Source organism: Prenolepis imparis, unplaced genomic scaffold, assembly GCF_030444845.1.
Source record: "Prenolepis imparis isolate NDT839.2.m4 unplaced genomic scaffold, iyPreImpa1.0 SCAF_8, whole genome shotgun sequence".
Lineage (NCBI taxonomy): Eukaryota > Metazoa > Arthropoda > Insecta > Hymenoptera > Formicidae > Prenolepis > Prenolepis imparis.
Window position 1 is genome coordinate 10901355 of NW_028141166.1, and position 15735 is coordinate 10917089.

At 38.5% G+C, this 15735-nt stretch overlaps 2 protein-coding genes and 1 long non-coding RNA gene across 7 annotated transcripts in view; 2 read left to right on the forward strand and 1 right to left on the reverse strand.

The window, feature by feature from the left end:
- Positions 1 to 15735, reverse strand: part of LOC145939787 (uncharacterized) — a 268796-nt gene that overhangs the window by 238850 nt on the left and 14211 nt on the right. The gene's annotated exons all lie outside the window — the stretch shown is intronic.
- LOC145939908 (uncharacterized) lies at positions 3372 to 4822 on the forward strand. The gene is made up of 2 exons (XM_083044542.1): positions 3372 to 3682; positions 4118 to 4822. The coding sequence occupies exons 1-2, from the start codon at positions 3545 to 3547 to the stop codon at positions 4667 to 4669; spliced, it is 690 nt and encodes a 229-aa protein (XP_082900668.1). The 5' UTR covers positions 3372 to 3544; the 3' UTR covers positions 4670 to 4822.
- LOC145939313 (uncharacterized) overlaps positions 12546 to 15735 on the forward strand; it is an 86732-nt gene continuing 83542 nt past the window's right edge. The window contains exon 1 of the mRNA XM_083043545.1: positions 12546 to 12663. Within this exon, the coding sequence (XP_082899671.1) occupies positions 12546 to 12663 (118 nt within the window). The remainder of the gene's footprint in view (positions 12664 to 15735) is intronic.

The following is a 15735-nucleotide window of genomic DNA, read 5'->3' on the forward strand; positions in this document are numbered from 1 at the left end:
ATGTCTCGGTGGGCAATCGTCACGCTCAGTTTACCGCATTCTGTTCGGCCGGACATCCCGCAGCGAAGGGGGTGATGGGTACACGCATATAATACGCATATACGCACGCATACTTTCGTACAAATGCACGAAGCGTGGAATCTTTGCGGTTCTGTCGACGTCAGGGATGTGCGACGTGAGAAATGACAGTGGGCACATTTCGAATGCAGATTATTGAAAATAATTATTTAAATAGTTTTCTTTAAATAATATATTAATTGAATATTCATTTTTCTTGATTATATAATTGAGACTATCGATAAAAATAATAATTTTTAAAAACTGATTAAAGTTCTTTTCTTTTTTAAATAGCATTTCTTGTATTACGACAAATTTAAAATAATATATAATAAGTAGACAATTTATAAAACAAACACGTATTTATTTTAAAAAAATAATCGATTTTTTAAGTAGGCTAATTTACTAAAACAATTAGTAAAATGATTTAATAGAACGTGAACAAAAACAGATTTAAGAAACATAAGACAAAAATAGAAAATAAAGTAGAAATTCGCACGTAAATATAATATTAGTATTTCAATTAATTATTTAAAATCTTTATATACAATTAGAAATACTTTTTAATTATTTACTTCCAATTCGTAAAGTTAATTGAAAGATATTTCTAATAGAATTAATCTAATTAGACTTAATAGAATTAATCTACAAAAACAATTATTTTATTTTATTAATTATATAATTCAGTAGAAGAAAAATTAAAGACATAAACATTTTTATTTCCTACTTTAAATACTATTATTTTTGCCCATCTTTTGTGAGGAACCTTGTCCGATCTAAAACTTTTTGTTCTCCTGCGGTGTCAGAAACAACCCGCTCGACAGCGGCGAATTCCGCACGCAATTATCCTGACATAGTGCGACATTTGTTAAAGTCCTGTCGCCTGGTCGGAATCCCGATCCGACGTGGCGAATGCAACAGTTCTGCAACAAAGCGCGGTTTCGTTCGCATCGAGCCGTGCCGGGCGACGTTACAAAGTTACGTTCCTAGAGTTCCTCGAGGATCGGCTTTTTTGCCCGCGTCTTCTCGACACGAAAAGTCAATGAAGCAATATCTCGCGACATCAACTCGGATAATGCGCGGTGATTTTATCGATCAATGCGGCGCGGTATCGAGTGAAATATCGAAGGCACGTTCGAAGCAAGAATTGAAATCGAAATATAATTATGTATTAATTAAATATAATCTTCGCAAACAACCGAGATACAAATTAAATCTAGATAAGATACAGCAGGGGAATAAAATCGTCACTTTACTACCGCAAATGATATATTATTACGGATTACGTTTGAGGATCACGTTCAATTGAACTTAATTGTGAAAATGCATCCGCTCTCGCGGATTTTTTTAAGACGCGCCTCGCGAAGAAGCTGCGGGTGAAAATAAACGAAGAAAAGATCTAAAGGCGACGCGAATAATAAAATGCCCCGAACGAATGATGCGGGCCCCCGCGTTCTCCGAATGCGACATTGATAAATAATAATTGGAGTATAGGCGCGCGGGCATTTACACAAGCAGGTGCGCATTCGAAGAGAGAGGCGGCTACTTGGCGACACCTGGTACTGATTAACGAACGAATCGTTTTCGAGTGAGCGAAAGCGCACACGTTAGCGACTTAAACGGCCCCTGAGCTAAATTGCCATGTTATTCTTGTATAAACCGCGGAATCCTCACACGGCTGTCCAATTACCGGACGAGGTGGCAAACGTCCGGGATACACGCGTTCCGCGCACGAGCTGCGACTTTTTTTTTTATTTTTTTTTTATTTCGTTCGTTCATTTCTTTCTTCTCGTCGCCGACGGCACCGTTAAAGACGGATAATGAGACAAGTAAAGAAGAAAGGAAACTCTCTCCTCTTTATACCGCACACACACAAATGCGATATATACGCATAATTTCGTATACAAAGCTCGTGAACCGTCGAGACCTACGAACCTCCATTAGATTTATGCAGTTACACAATGTTGCGAGTCGCGATTCTGAGATACACGCGGGATTGCGCATTCTGGAAGCGCATTTGCATTCAACAAGCGAGAGACGCAGTTATGTGAGGCACGGCTCTCTTATCTTACGAGCGAGAAACATTTTGTTGCCATTAATATTACTTATGTTACATTCATCGGCGACGATAAATGTCCGCTTGAAAGATTATAAATGACGATTAATCGAAGTCGCGTGCGGATCTTCGGATAGTCGCTGATTGCAAGTTTTCTTCATTTTTCCATAATCTTAATTATGCGTGTCGCGGTTATTATAAATATGAAAATGAGCATATTAATTAAGGCGATCTCAATATGGGAGCCATGTGTCTCTCGATCACATGTCATTTACTTGCATGGCGGTACTTATGTACCACCTTGTATCGCATAAAGCGACTAGCAAATTATGTGAGGAAACGTAAAAAAAGAATCCTGCCATACACAGACACACACACATACCCTTCTCTCTTTCCCTTCTGAAAAAATATGAATGAACGATGTGTGTGTGTGTGTGTGTGTGTGTGTGTGTGTGTGTGTGTGTGTGTGTGTGAAGAGCAAGAAACAAGACTATTCAATAAAATATCAACATTGATAATCGTGTAATTTAATATGTGTATCTCCTGTTATTGCTGTCAAAATATATTCTTCGAGAGAAAAATAATAATTGTCAATCGTATCAAATCTATCGATTCTCTAGAATTCTTTTTCAATACGTTAGATAAATATATTTCGTAATAATTATTAATTGGACTGCATATAAGAATTAATATACTAACAATAAATTCTCAATATCTCAATTAAATGGAAGAAATTTCAAAAAGAAAAAAGATAAAAATGAAAAATTGTTTTATAATCTGATTTGCTTGCGTTAATTCAACCCTTTCCAAGTATTAAATTTATGCTAAGAGTTACACTTCTGTAACATTGATTAAATGATTCGAATAATTTTTTATGTCATCGCCCGGTATTATATAAGATAATAAGATCTTCATTTTACGAATGATCCGAATCTAGAGCTCGTGGCTTCTTCTTAGCAACGCGTATCCGACAAAATAGCGCATCAAATAACAACAGCTCAGTTATCTCCGGACTCGCCATTGACGAGCAACACTTTCCATCCTCTCTTTACAAAATCATATTTGGCATATAGTTACGACCGATTTTTATCGGTTAATTAAATCTTCTTAGTGATTGTTCGCGCGTGCCATCTTAAATGTTCCATTTTCAAGTTTACATATTCGCCGAGTCCAAGTTATTTTAGCGTCGTCGCACATTTCGGGAAGTCGCAAAGGGAAACCACCGCAAGAAGGATTATTCAAGATCATCCAGATCATCGCGGATTGACGAAATTGATGTCGGAAACGATCTGCTTCTCGTGATCCCTTCCTGCTCTTCGTACCTGACCTCCAAAAATCTTGGCGATCCAGGACTGCTCATGAGACGACACATAGCATTACCATCCTGGAATATTTTTCAACGAGGAGTGAGGAGACAAGAGCGGCTAAAGTATGACGAAGCCGAAGATGTCGGCCCTCGTGGCCTCTGCTATTCGCAGTTTGCGAGAGGTCCGTGGCTCCACGTCCAAGGAAATTATGAATTACATCAAATCGCAATACAATGGATCGGATTCTAGTATTCAGAAGCAGGTAATCTTAATTTATTTTGGATAAATTCAATTCTCTCTTTTCTTGCACAAAAATTATATATATATTTTATATATCATTTTTTAATGAAATTTTTTCCTATTTTTTAATATTGATTTCCTGTTTATTATATGAAATTATTCAATTAATTGATACATTAAATTGATATACAAAACATATTAATCCATTTATGAAAGAATTCAATGTTTGACTAATATTAATCAATATTCAGTTTCTTCATAATTTTCTAAATTTGGAAAAAAAAACGTTTTGTCGAAAAATTTCCTAATTCGATATATTTTGCTATAAAAATCCGATATTTTATAAAATTAACAAAAAATCTGTAATAAATATATACTATTTAAAAATCAAAAATTTTATTGAAAATTGCAAGTTAATAAACGCAATAAAGTTGCATAAGAAATGCTTTTTTTGCAGATATACACTGCCTTGAAACGTGGCTTGGACTATGGTATTCTGAAAAGGGACCGCGGTTATTATAGCCTGAATATTAATCCCGACATGCTGTACAATGCAGACACCATAGCACCCTTGGAACAAGGCAGGAGACGAAGGAGACGAGGAAGAAGGCGAGGACGTCGCCGTGGAGTATCGCGGCGAAGGCGAGGCCGTCGCGCAAGAGGGAGAGTCGGAAGGAGGAGAGGAAGGAGGAGGAGGAGGAGGAGGAGGGGAAGGAGGAGAAGCAGAAGAGGCAGGGGAAGGGGAAGAGGAAGTCCTCCACCTAGAACGAGATCCCTCGCGACCAGATGCAACAAGTGCTCGTCCAGGAAACGCACGGAGGATACCTTGAGGAAGACTCCGATCGAGAGCCTTAGAAAGGATATGACTTACTCTTACAAGAAGACCATCGACAACAAAACGCCGTCTAGACAACAGAGCCGTAGCCGGGATCGAAGTCCGACTCGCAGCCTCGAATCGAGCATCAGCGAAAAGGAGATGATTGACGACCAAGATCGCGATCAACTGTGATCTGCATGCGAAGAGATACTCCGAATATTGATCCTTTGCAGTCGCGCGTATATATCGTGGAAAAAATATCATAAAATATATTAAAATTTTATACAAAATTGAAAAAAAATTATTAAGTATATAGCAAGAACTACACGTCGTTAAACATTATGAGAAATTCGCGCGATTTCGAAATCGAAAGCAAAACTTTTATAATCTTTCGATCGCGACTGCAAAGGATTGATTGTTCGACGCGGTGGTTACCGATCAGTGACGCGGGGATAACTCTTTTTTTATGAATCTACACATTTTGTCTTATTGACGATAAATTGCAGTGGCGGTCCGAAATGTACGTCGACAGCGCAAGTCTTGTTTTGTAGTCTTTGACTTCTTGCAAATTTTGTACATGTTCTCTTTACACTGCCAATTATATACTATTATATTTCATCAGTAATTTTTCTTATTCCTTATTTTAAAATTGAATCTAATTTTTTTTTATTCGTTCATTTTTAATAATTTAGCTAATTGTTTCTGAATAATATCCAAGAATGATGCAGAATCAAAGAATGTTCTTTTCTCTCGTATCTTTCGAAAAATATAATTTCGCTCGAATTCGCGATGTATTCTTGGCACAATTATCAGATGCGAACGTGGTTCGAGGTAATAAAACCAACTGCTACAACTCTTGCCGTGGTCGGTTCAAGAAGTAGGATCGAGAAGTGATTAGTGGTGTTTACCGGTCCACGGCGAGAAAGCGAAAGAGAGAAGAGGATTTTGCTAATTCCCGGTACCGTTTATACATCTCGCAACAATGCCGCAATCCTAACTGCTCTCTATTCTCCGACAGGACTCTCTCCCGGAGGTTGACGCTACTACCGGGGGATCTAGCAAGCGATATTAATGCGGTTCTAACGGTGACTCTTTTTATCCTAAGATCCTCTTTATAGCCGGAGAACCGTTCGCTGTTCTTTCGTTCAAGAAACTCTTTCTCTCCTTGGTGGTCCATCTGGATTTTAATTTCGATGTAAAAAAAGCGTATTGTTAAATCTAAAGATGCTATCTCGACTTGTATCGATTTGTTCTCGTCTCTGACATCCGTAAGCTTCCGGCAGGATTTGATTTAACATTAAATAATATTTTCTGTTACTCTAATCTCTAATTGACAGAATATTATAACCTATTTAAAAATAATTTTTTAAGTTTATAAAAAAATAAAACTTTCTTTGAAAATGTTATATTTCATGATAGATATTTCATGGTAGAATATAAATTTACTTTTACATATTTCTGAAGGAAAATTATTTTTATGTATAAACTGTCGAACACACACACAATGACTCTTATGCATAACCGTAATTTATAAAAATCTTTTTGTACGTGTGTAATAATTATAGATTAAAATTATGAAATGTGTGACAGACATTTATTAATGAATTATGATATCGAGAAATTAAAATAGCAGTAAAGTAAAGTAATGCATATCGGCGTTTTTCTGGAAGAGAATCCTTTCATTTCACTGTGAGAAGAAACGAAAGCTACTCGCGGTCGTTGACATGCATAACCATTGTCCCGAATGGCGTTTCATGCCGCTCATCCTTGCACGGATCTACTTAAATGACGCGAGGGACGGACAGGAAGAAGTCCGGACACAGAAAACCTCGCACGATCCCGATACTATCTCTTCTCTCAACGCGCGCGATTGCTCGTACGTGAAACTGTGCGAATACTGAGGTGTCAGTGGGTTCTCACTGGCCGAGATAGCGTCACTCCGGCATTATCCACGTGATATCATTAAGGTAAATTTATGTTACCACCGTCCGGCGGCAGAAACTCTCCGAGACCAGATTAGGAGGTTGACCGGAGGTTTACGCCCGCGGAAATATACCTCCGACTTAACTTACATCCTAAATTAAATCGGTGTGCAAGAAGTGCGTACACGCAACGCCGTGTTCTGCGAGCGTACGATTAGCAAACGCTCGATTAGCAAAAGAAAGGTAAAATCAAAGCGATTTTACCCCGGAAAACGGAAATAATTTAGTCTTTTTGTGTAACGCGGATAGTTTTCCTCACTTCAGATTTTGTCCAGTTATTTTCACTTTAGAAAACTAAGTAGAGAAAGGAACTGACAATTTTTATTTTAAATTTATGAAGATTGCTTTTTCAATAAAATTTTTATAAATATTGAAAAATATAATTCACTTTTATATATAGCATAATAATATATATTTAAACATATTGCACGCATAAAAATGCCAAGACAAAGCAAAGCAAAGAAAAGAAAAAACGGGCAGTATGATAATGATCTAATTATTCGATTAAAATGAAATGCAATATAACATGTGGTGAGTTCGAAAAGTCAGACGAGGAGAATAAGATCATCGCGTTCTAATTCGTGTAAACGCATGTAACTCGGTCTGTCAGAATTTAATAGCCTCGCCACTTTCACGGCTAATTATACTTATTGTTAGACAACGTGAGAGAAATTTTAATTTGTGCGATCTGAACGGTTGATAACCAATCGTTAACTATTGGCTACTCAAATTAGGCTGCGCCGACGATATGGAAACAGCAGATGGCAATTCTAGCATCCGATTCTACATCGAAGTATTATTAATGAACGATACGCAATACGTTCGTGTACTTAAGCTAGCGGCCAAGTATGCTGCATCATCTCTACTAGCACTCTCCTATTCGACTGTCTTATATTATACGTGATGGTACTTCCTCTATATGATGAACGTCCACATACCTAATCAATTTCGACCTCGATACATGTTTCATTCTCGCTCAATGATATTTAAAAATGTTTTTTAAATTCTCTAAAAATGATTATGATGCAGATCGCTTAAGTTTCGATACTACAAACGCAAAAAAATGTATTTAACAATAATTATTGTGCCTTCGTCATGAATAAATTTATCTAATCGTCAAATTTTTGTTTTGACAAAACTTTAAATTATTAAAGAAAAATTATATGTTAAAGTATCAAGATTGCTTTTATTTTTTCCGGTTAAATATTGTACAAGTTTAAAAAGATGTAAATATGTTACCAAGTTTTTAAATTAATTTTTTCGAAAAAAAGCTGTGTACCAAAAAATATTTTCTTTTACAAACTCGACTTATTTTTGCACGAAGAATTACCTTCAATTTTGATTACACTATTATTTCTGATTTATTCCGTACAGAAATTAAATGTCGCGTGTTTAGTATTTTATCGTCGAATTCGTCACAAAAATAACAGATCTAATCTCCAAATAACAAAGAAGAATAGAAAGTATAATAAGTCTATTATTGTAATAAGGATAGCAGCGACGATGGGATTGATTAACGATGTAACTGCGAATTACGTTGCTACTACCGTTCCTCCCTGACGGGAGATTTAGCGCGTGTTCTGCCGGACTTCTTTTCGCCGACATTTCGCTTCGCTCGACCGGCGTTCATTATCGCGGCCGTTCTCTATAGCCGCTTAACTGTTTTGTGCCGACTGATGGATAGCGCATTCGCACGTTATTACCGGACACTCGGCCAGTTTTATGGGTCTAGATTGGTACACGGCTCTCTTAGCCCTGGTCTGGGTCCGATCAACGGCAGCGCTAATAGCGTGTTTATCGATAATGGTCCTCGGCAGTCGCGAGAAGGAAAATATCGGGCGCATAAGTTCGACGTTAATTTACAGGTGTTCCTTTTTGCCAAGCCTAGCGAATCCAGCCGGAAGTCGTAGTTGCAACGAATAAACCGGTCCGACTTTTCGATCCTCGGAAAATCTAAGTAAGCGCGAGAGAAACGATCGCGAAAATAAACGTGACAGCTCTTATTATTTCAGAGTTTGACAATAGTTGATTGACTAGTTGTCGTTAACGCGCTAAAAAGAGATTATTACATGCTTTTACATCTATAATTATCCATTGTGAAATTCGTTTCTCGTACATCATGTCGCACTTATGGAAAAAAAATTTGCAAAGCACGGCAATTTTTGCGTTAGAAAGGTGTCGCGAACGTTTCCAATGACCGAATGACTTCAAGTGGAAACGCGGATCTGAACACAACGGTGTCGTTGCTGCGGGCTAGAAAGCAGTAGTATTACTTCTCCACCAAGCCACATTTGCGTAATCTAAAGTATTCCTTTTTCCCCCTTGATTGTAATCTCTTGAAACCAATTATAGCAGTTGTGACATTAAAGATAGCGGTCGTAGCGTAATTTTTTGTCTTTGTATAAATTATTAAATTATAAAAGTTACATCACATTTACGATGTAGAGTGATAAGACTGTGATAAGAAATATAAATTACACACTATCTATTGAGCGTTAAACGGAAAGATCCATTAAATTAAAAAAAATAGGCTTATCTTGTCGTAGCAAAATCTTCGAATAGCAATAAATGTTTAGTTCGAGTTTAAATAATTCTGTTTTGACAAATTTTAAGAAAGATTGAATATCAGCCTGTCAAAGGTGTAAGTCAAAAATTCGGCGAATTAACGAAAGAGTTTGGACGTTACACCTGCAACGCGCCTTTCATAAACATACTATATATGAATCTTTTGGGGCTTCTTACACTTAAGACACAAGCTGATTGCATTGGTCCTATCGCCTGTTTACAACGTTGCAACTCACATTTGCATCGTTAATTAACAGGGTCCCGCGCGGTCGATGTCGACTTCGATAGCGTTGATCGGTCTGTTTTTCGTCGGTATCGCATCGCGAATTTTAATTATCCTCTCCGTTCGTCGATCGCTCGTGTTAGTGTCTTCGATTAATCCCGTCGCGATAATCTGCACGTATTATGGGGAACTATACATATATATATAGTATAAAATATTTTTCCGAAATACTTTGTTAGGAGCTCCACTGCGTATAAATAAAAATGAGAATACTTTATTAGATTATCTTTGAAATGAGCGAAAAGTAGAACGATCAAACTTTCATGCCAAATGGAATTATCTTACATAAATTGCGCAGGTATTTAAATCTCGATCTATAAATACGTAAAATGTGTTAATATTCATTTAATTCAAATAACATATCTTAATCTTATTACTGTGCAATTTATATTCAGTACAGTAATAAAAATAGTGTAATTTACAATTTGAACTCAAGAGTGAATTTTGACGAGGAGGTTACTCAATCTCTCTAGTGCGGCTTTTTCTGCTTTCATATAAGAGAATATTGTACTTCCGCTGCGATAATATCTGCTCTTTAAATCCTTGCGCGATCAACCGCACAGATATTAAAGAAGCATCGCGATGCGAAACAAAGGCCTCTTGCGCACGTGCTATATAATTTTGGGAGGGTTGTCAGGAACGTCACTCGAATCGACAGACGTCCGATCGATCGTTACGCTGTTTCCTGATCGGCTCTTGATCGCACTTTCTCGATTATAACGAGGTGGACGTGCATTATACACGCGGTGAGGAAGTTAACGTGATGCGTTGGTGACAACCGGTAATTTTTTTACCGAGAGATGTTCGCGCACCGCTGTTTAATTGATTTTAAGATACATCGTAATTATGACAGACACGAGAGGTTGTGTAGCTTTCGGTCGAATATGATTTTTTTTACGGGCGAGATCAACGCATCACCGTCTCTCTTAACGTGGTTAACTGTAAAATAATCACACGTATCGCCGCGAGTAGAATCTTCGTTTTGTATAGTTGCCGCACCGTTGTCGTAACTCAATGACATAATTTTTAATCGAGACGCAGCTGTATCTAAGAGAACACCTTCCGGTAGAACCGGTAAACGGTCGTGCGCGCGTTCTTGTATTTATATAAAGTATAAACCAACATATATACAGAGAGAGAGGAAGAAAAAAGAAAAGAGAGAGAGAGAAAGAGAGATACCAGGGAAGAGACTGCGGAACGAGCAGGTTCTCCGAGTGCTTACAATGGTTGGTTGCGTATACTCATGCACGGACGGCTCTATTCAGCTCCAAACAATGTAATCACAACTCAGCGCTTTCCGCGACGTTCGCGACGCTCTCTTATCGATGCGAAATCGACTGTCGATCCACGCATCCTCGTTTAAGTTTAGCGGCGATGAAGCCCGGCGTTAATTAATTAAAAACTTGTCCATCATTTCGTTTGCGGATCCCGATGAGTATACGATCGTGATTACTCAAGCGTGAGAATCGCGATTGTTATATATGAACGAAGAAAACGAACGAATCAGCTGATATAATTTGCATCGTATTGTTATAATTATGCGAAAAAGAATTCAGTCATAAGAGTTGAGAATTTTTACTTTAAAATAAATTATTTGTCATAAAAAACTATTAATTATATCTCTGAAACTTAGATTTATCAAAACTTAAACGCACTAAGAATTTAAAAAACTTAAGCCTCTTTAAATGATAATTTTTCACAATTACCGAATTACCGTTACATACGATTTTAAATGCATTGTATAGAGAACTTTCTTGAAATGCTATTTTTTTTTATAAAAGTTCATTCATTATAATCGAGCGTCGCGTGAGCGATTGCAAGGAATTAATTGGCGAATTCTCGCCACGCGATTCTGAGATGAAATTAGCAGGAGCAATTTTGCGAGGTTGCACCTCGTTCTCGTAATTCCGCCTTATAACCCAAGCGAAAGGCTCGCTCGAAATGAAGGAGACGAGAAAAGGAGCAGAAAACGACGAATTTATATTTCGAGCTTGTGGTAAGTCTCGGCACGCAACGCAACGATCTTTGCTTTCGAATTTGAAATATTGACGTGTCAGGTGGAGCCATCGTTAATCCAAGGTAGCGTGTGAGTTTTGGAGTTAGTTGACCACAAATTAGTCTATTTGACAGAAGGAACCGACGCGATGCATGCAGAAAGCCACACATCGGATACGTATAATCGCGTCTGGCATTATCGATATCTGGTGAAACTCGATTTGATTCAGAAATTAAGATTCGTTAATTAATTACACGCTTGTCAAAGTAGAGTCAAGCTGCGACGAAACTGAACAACTTAATTTTAAATGCGATAAGTTTATTACTTTCATCAATAATTGTTCAGAAATATTGTAAAACGAGTTATATATACGCATCAATTTTTGTAAAAAAATTTTCTAATAATACATACACGATATAAATACAATAATTCATACAATTTTAAAATCGTACTCAATGTAATATCTAGAATTTAATTAAATTATACTCATATTTATAGAAATGTAGAAAGATTTATCTATTTTTTATACATAATTGATTCGTCAGAATTTTCATACTTTTTATACCCACGTATATAACTCAGCTTCTTCTTTATTCTCGAAAAAAAAATTTACGATCAATCGTTTTTAGTGATTGCACCGTGGCTCGTTTCCCGATGGGCGAGTTGGCGTGATCGAAATCAATTACTCATTAATCGTCCTCGTTCGCCAAGTCTGCCCCCGCGCTCGTAATTAACAGTGATTAATTGGACTCGATACTCGACCGGTATATTTTATCGCATATAAAATTCGCCGTGGGTCTTCCGCAGGATGCCGAACCGAAAGGAAGGTGAAAGAGCGAAGAATTTCTGAACGCCAAAGGTGACGCAAGGGGAGGATTTGAGTAATCATCGATTCTCATGCGATCGTGCTTTCGAATAAAATATTTCTTCTTCCCGCTCGAAGAGAGCTCGCGATGATATGTTGCCTGTTTCAGACTTTATAGAAATATCCCGACGAATGCGAATATCACTGCGAAGATTAAACGAAAGTCGGAATGATATCATCTATACATCGTTCGAGCAATTACAACGGAAGCAGCAGAAGAAAGAGGCTTAAGAGAGAGGCTCCCAATCGTCCTGATTTATTGCGATTCGCGGCATAATGAGACGTCCCGCGTCCGAAAGGAATGACAATTAAGTCGCCGATAATCTCAACAATGTTCTACATTCGTATTACGACCGCCGTAAATTAACCGTATCTTAATGACACCGCGCGAGAGGAAGACTCGCTTCAAGGACTCGCCGCCCACGCAAGTCGTGCGCGACATCTTCAATCGGTCCAGCCACTCGCTCGCGCGAACGGAAACCGGAATGCCATCAGGTGCGTAGGTCCTACGAGAACCTCTCATCCTCTTGTCGCGAAACGCGACGCATGCAAATTGTTCGGAATAATTTTTTTACACGTCGGATAGATCGACCGATCACGAAGCAATTCGCGAAACGCCGAATAATCTACTGCGAATGATCGCGAAGGACGAGTCGACACGCGACATGACGTACGATCTTCTCGAGGAGTGCGCGATGGAAAAAACAATTAGCCCATCTCGGTGTCGAACCAGAGCATAAATTAGCGCGAGGAAGCCGGCGAAAGCTCGCTGAATATATTTGCGAGATTGAATTCAGGATTAATTTTAAGAGAAATTATTTTATATGTAATTTTTAAAATACGATTTATCCTTCTTCCATATATCTATCTATCTTGTAACACATAGTCCGATTAAATTACATATTAAAAGAGAGATTCTTATTTCTTTTCTTCATTAAGAAAAAAATTAATATGTCATGCATAAATAAAATGCAATAAATTAAATATTTTATGTATTTTAAATATAGATATTAAAAATATTCAAAATAATTTAAAATATGCTTGACTTCTTTCTATGATTTTTTTTTAAGGAAAATAGTTTTGCGTCGGAGTTATCCTAATCGAGGTTGAATGTCGCGAGAGATGACGGAACACCCTAATCGCATCAAATCACCGGTTTAGGACAACAACAATAGTGCGCGCGCCCGATGGTATTTATGAAGGCTTGCGCAGAAAGATCGTGCTGGATGGTGTTAAGAATGCGTGCCACGAGAGGATACGGTGGGCTGGCGCGAAGGAATTCCCAGGGCGGTCGACGGAAGACAGGATTTCAGATCGTGTGGGCACAAGCATTGTTTGTAATGTGATTCAATGTTTGACTTTCATCGGCCTAGTCCGCGTTCGAGATACAAAAGGAGAATCCGAATCGTGCACGGAAATCGTCAGAGAATTCGCGCGATAGCGATATTTAACTATATTTCATCACGGAGATCATGTGTAAGACGTGATTTGTCAGATTCAATCGGATTAAAATGATGGTTGTAAATTCTCGAAACTCAAACGCGTCTAACGATTTGTTAAAACGTCACCCGGTATTTTTCTCGACTACTGGATCTTGTAAACGAGATTTTTCCTCTATCGATCGAAGAAAACGGTAGCGTCCGATCGCGATAGTGAAAACACACAGAACAGCTGGGTTTGCGAAAGATGAATGACAAGTTACCGCGATTTCGCTTCACGCTCGTTAATCGCACGGAATCGACGAATAATCGCGAGTCGGTATCCGATAAAACCGACAATTAGTAGCGACATAAACGATGCGTTCCACGAGTTACGAACGCGTTTGCAATAACTTATAATTTCACGCACGCTTAGCCACGTAGTTAGTTATCTCGGCAGCGGTGTGTTCGATTACCCCGTTCCTCGTATACATATGTACATATATACGTTCTATTTATTCCGGAACATTTCATCGCGCGTCGTGAAGCGGATAGGCCGCGAGGCATATTTCCTCCCGCATCGGGATATCGCAATTAGATTGAGCCTTCTTTCTCCATTCTCTCCCTGCGTAAGGCCGCGAGAACACACGCGCTATGATACTTCTCCGACAAAAATATCCGGCACGCTCTCGCTGAGATTCCGCGGCGAATAGAATTACCCGGGTCTAGGCACTTCGTGAACTTCTGACCCAGAATCCCGCAGAGCGCGATGGAGTTCCGCGGGATATATATTAATCATCCTAAATATTCCAAACTCGAGTTTTTGCATTATCAGTTTATGGGTTTACTTTCGTGTACATTCTCTCGTAAGATATTCAACGAGTACTCAGAGTAAGAGATTTGTAAAAATTATTTGAACGTTCTAAAAATATTTTTTTAACGCTGGTAATAAAACATATTCGTATAAAATGATTGATGGTTAATAAAAGTTAGTGTCTTAAAAATATTGAAATATCTAGATCTTTCTCTCTTTCGCGAGATATCCTGACGAGATTCCGCAGAATTTTATCTCGCCAGAATGCGGTTCGCGAGCGGAATCGATGTAAATCGCCAATTTGATAAATACACTCGGCAATTATGTGTGATTCACTATTAAGCGGATTAATCAGCCGATAATGCACGGTGTATATGTTGCACAATGACGGAGGCGATTCAGGCAAGCGATAATCTGGGATCGAGAAAATCGCCGAGACACTTAAATCACGCGACACCCACATGCGTCTCTTTCGCGAACACGTGCGGAATGGAAACGCACGTCGATTTGAATGAGCGAGAGGCGAGGCTCACTTTCGACGAGATGCATTTTTATCACGCCGCTATAATAGATGCGGAGAACAATAACACACGTATACGACAATCTATTATCGGCAACGTATTATCGGATCGCGATAATTAGTTTCTCTATTTGGCCGAGAGATACGGAAAAAATAAACAATCGATCGGTTCGATTTACGCAAATACAATCGGGCGAATTAATTATACGCGGCGATTTTATTTAATGAAATGTCATATCGAAATTTTATAACAAACTTGTATTGTTAATGGGATTCGAAGGATATATCGCGTGAGGAAGAGTTTACGATCGGCGAGGCGTATAATAGTAAAAATTTAGCCATTCGGAATTTATCGGCCAAACCGATTACAGCTGCAATTACGGACGATGAGCGATTCGCGAGCGAAATTCTTCAGCGTATCCGAGAGATTTATCCAAGACTAATTCGAGGTATCCAATATTGGAATTTGAAAAAGTGTGTCGGATTAAAGTCCAAAGGCTAAGTGAATAACAGTACTACATTTGTTAACATATTTTGCCACGACCACCGTAGAGAGATCGTAGAGATCGTCCGGAGAGGCGCCGAAGCACGGAATCATCTCCTCTGTAAAACGTCGTCACGGTGCATACAACCGTGAATCCGTGCTTCTAGATTTCCGCGACAACCAACGGCGGCATCGGGGCGTTAAAGCGCCGTAAAACGCGCTGTTGTATGTGTGTGTATGTATGTGTGTGGTCGTGCTATCACGCGACGAAATACGCAGAAAAACGGAGAAAAGTAAGAGGTAGAGAAACAAGAGAGAGAGAAAGAGAGAA

Coding starts and splice junctions, on each gene's coding strand:
- LOC145939908 (XM_083044542.1), top strand. CDS start 3,545: ATGACGAAGCCGAAGATGTCGGCCCTCGTGGCCTCTGCTATTCGCAGT. Junction 3,683..4,117: donor ATTCTAGTATTCAGAAGCAG/GTAATCTTAATT, acceptor CTTTTTTTGCAG/ATATACACTGCCTTGAAACG.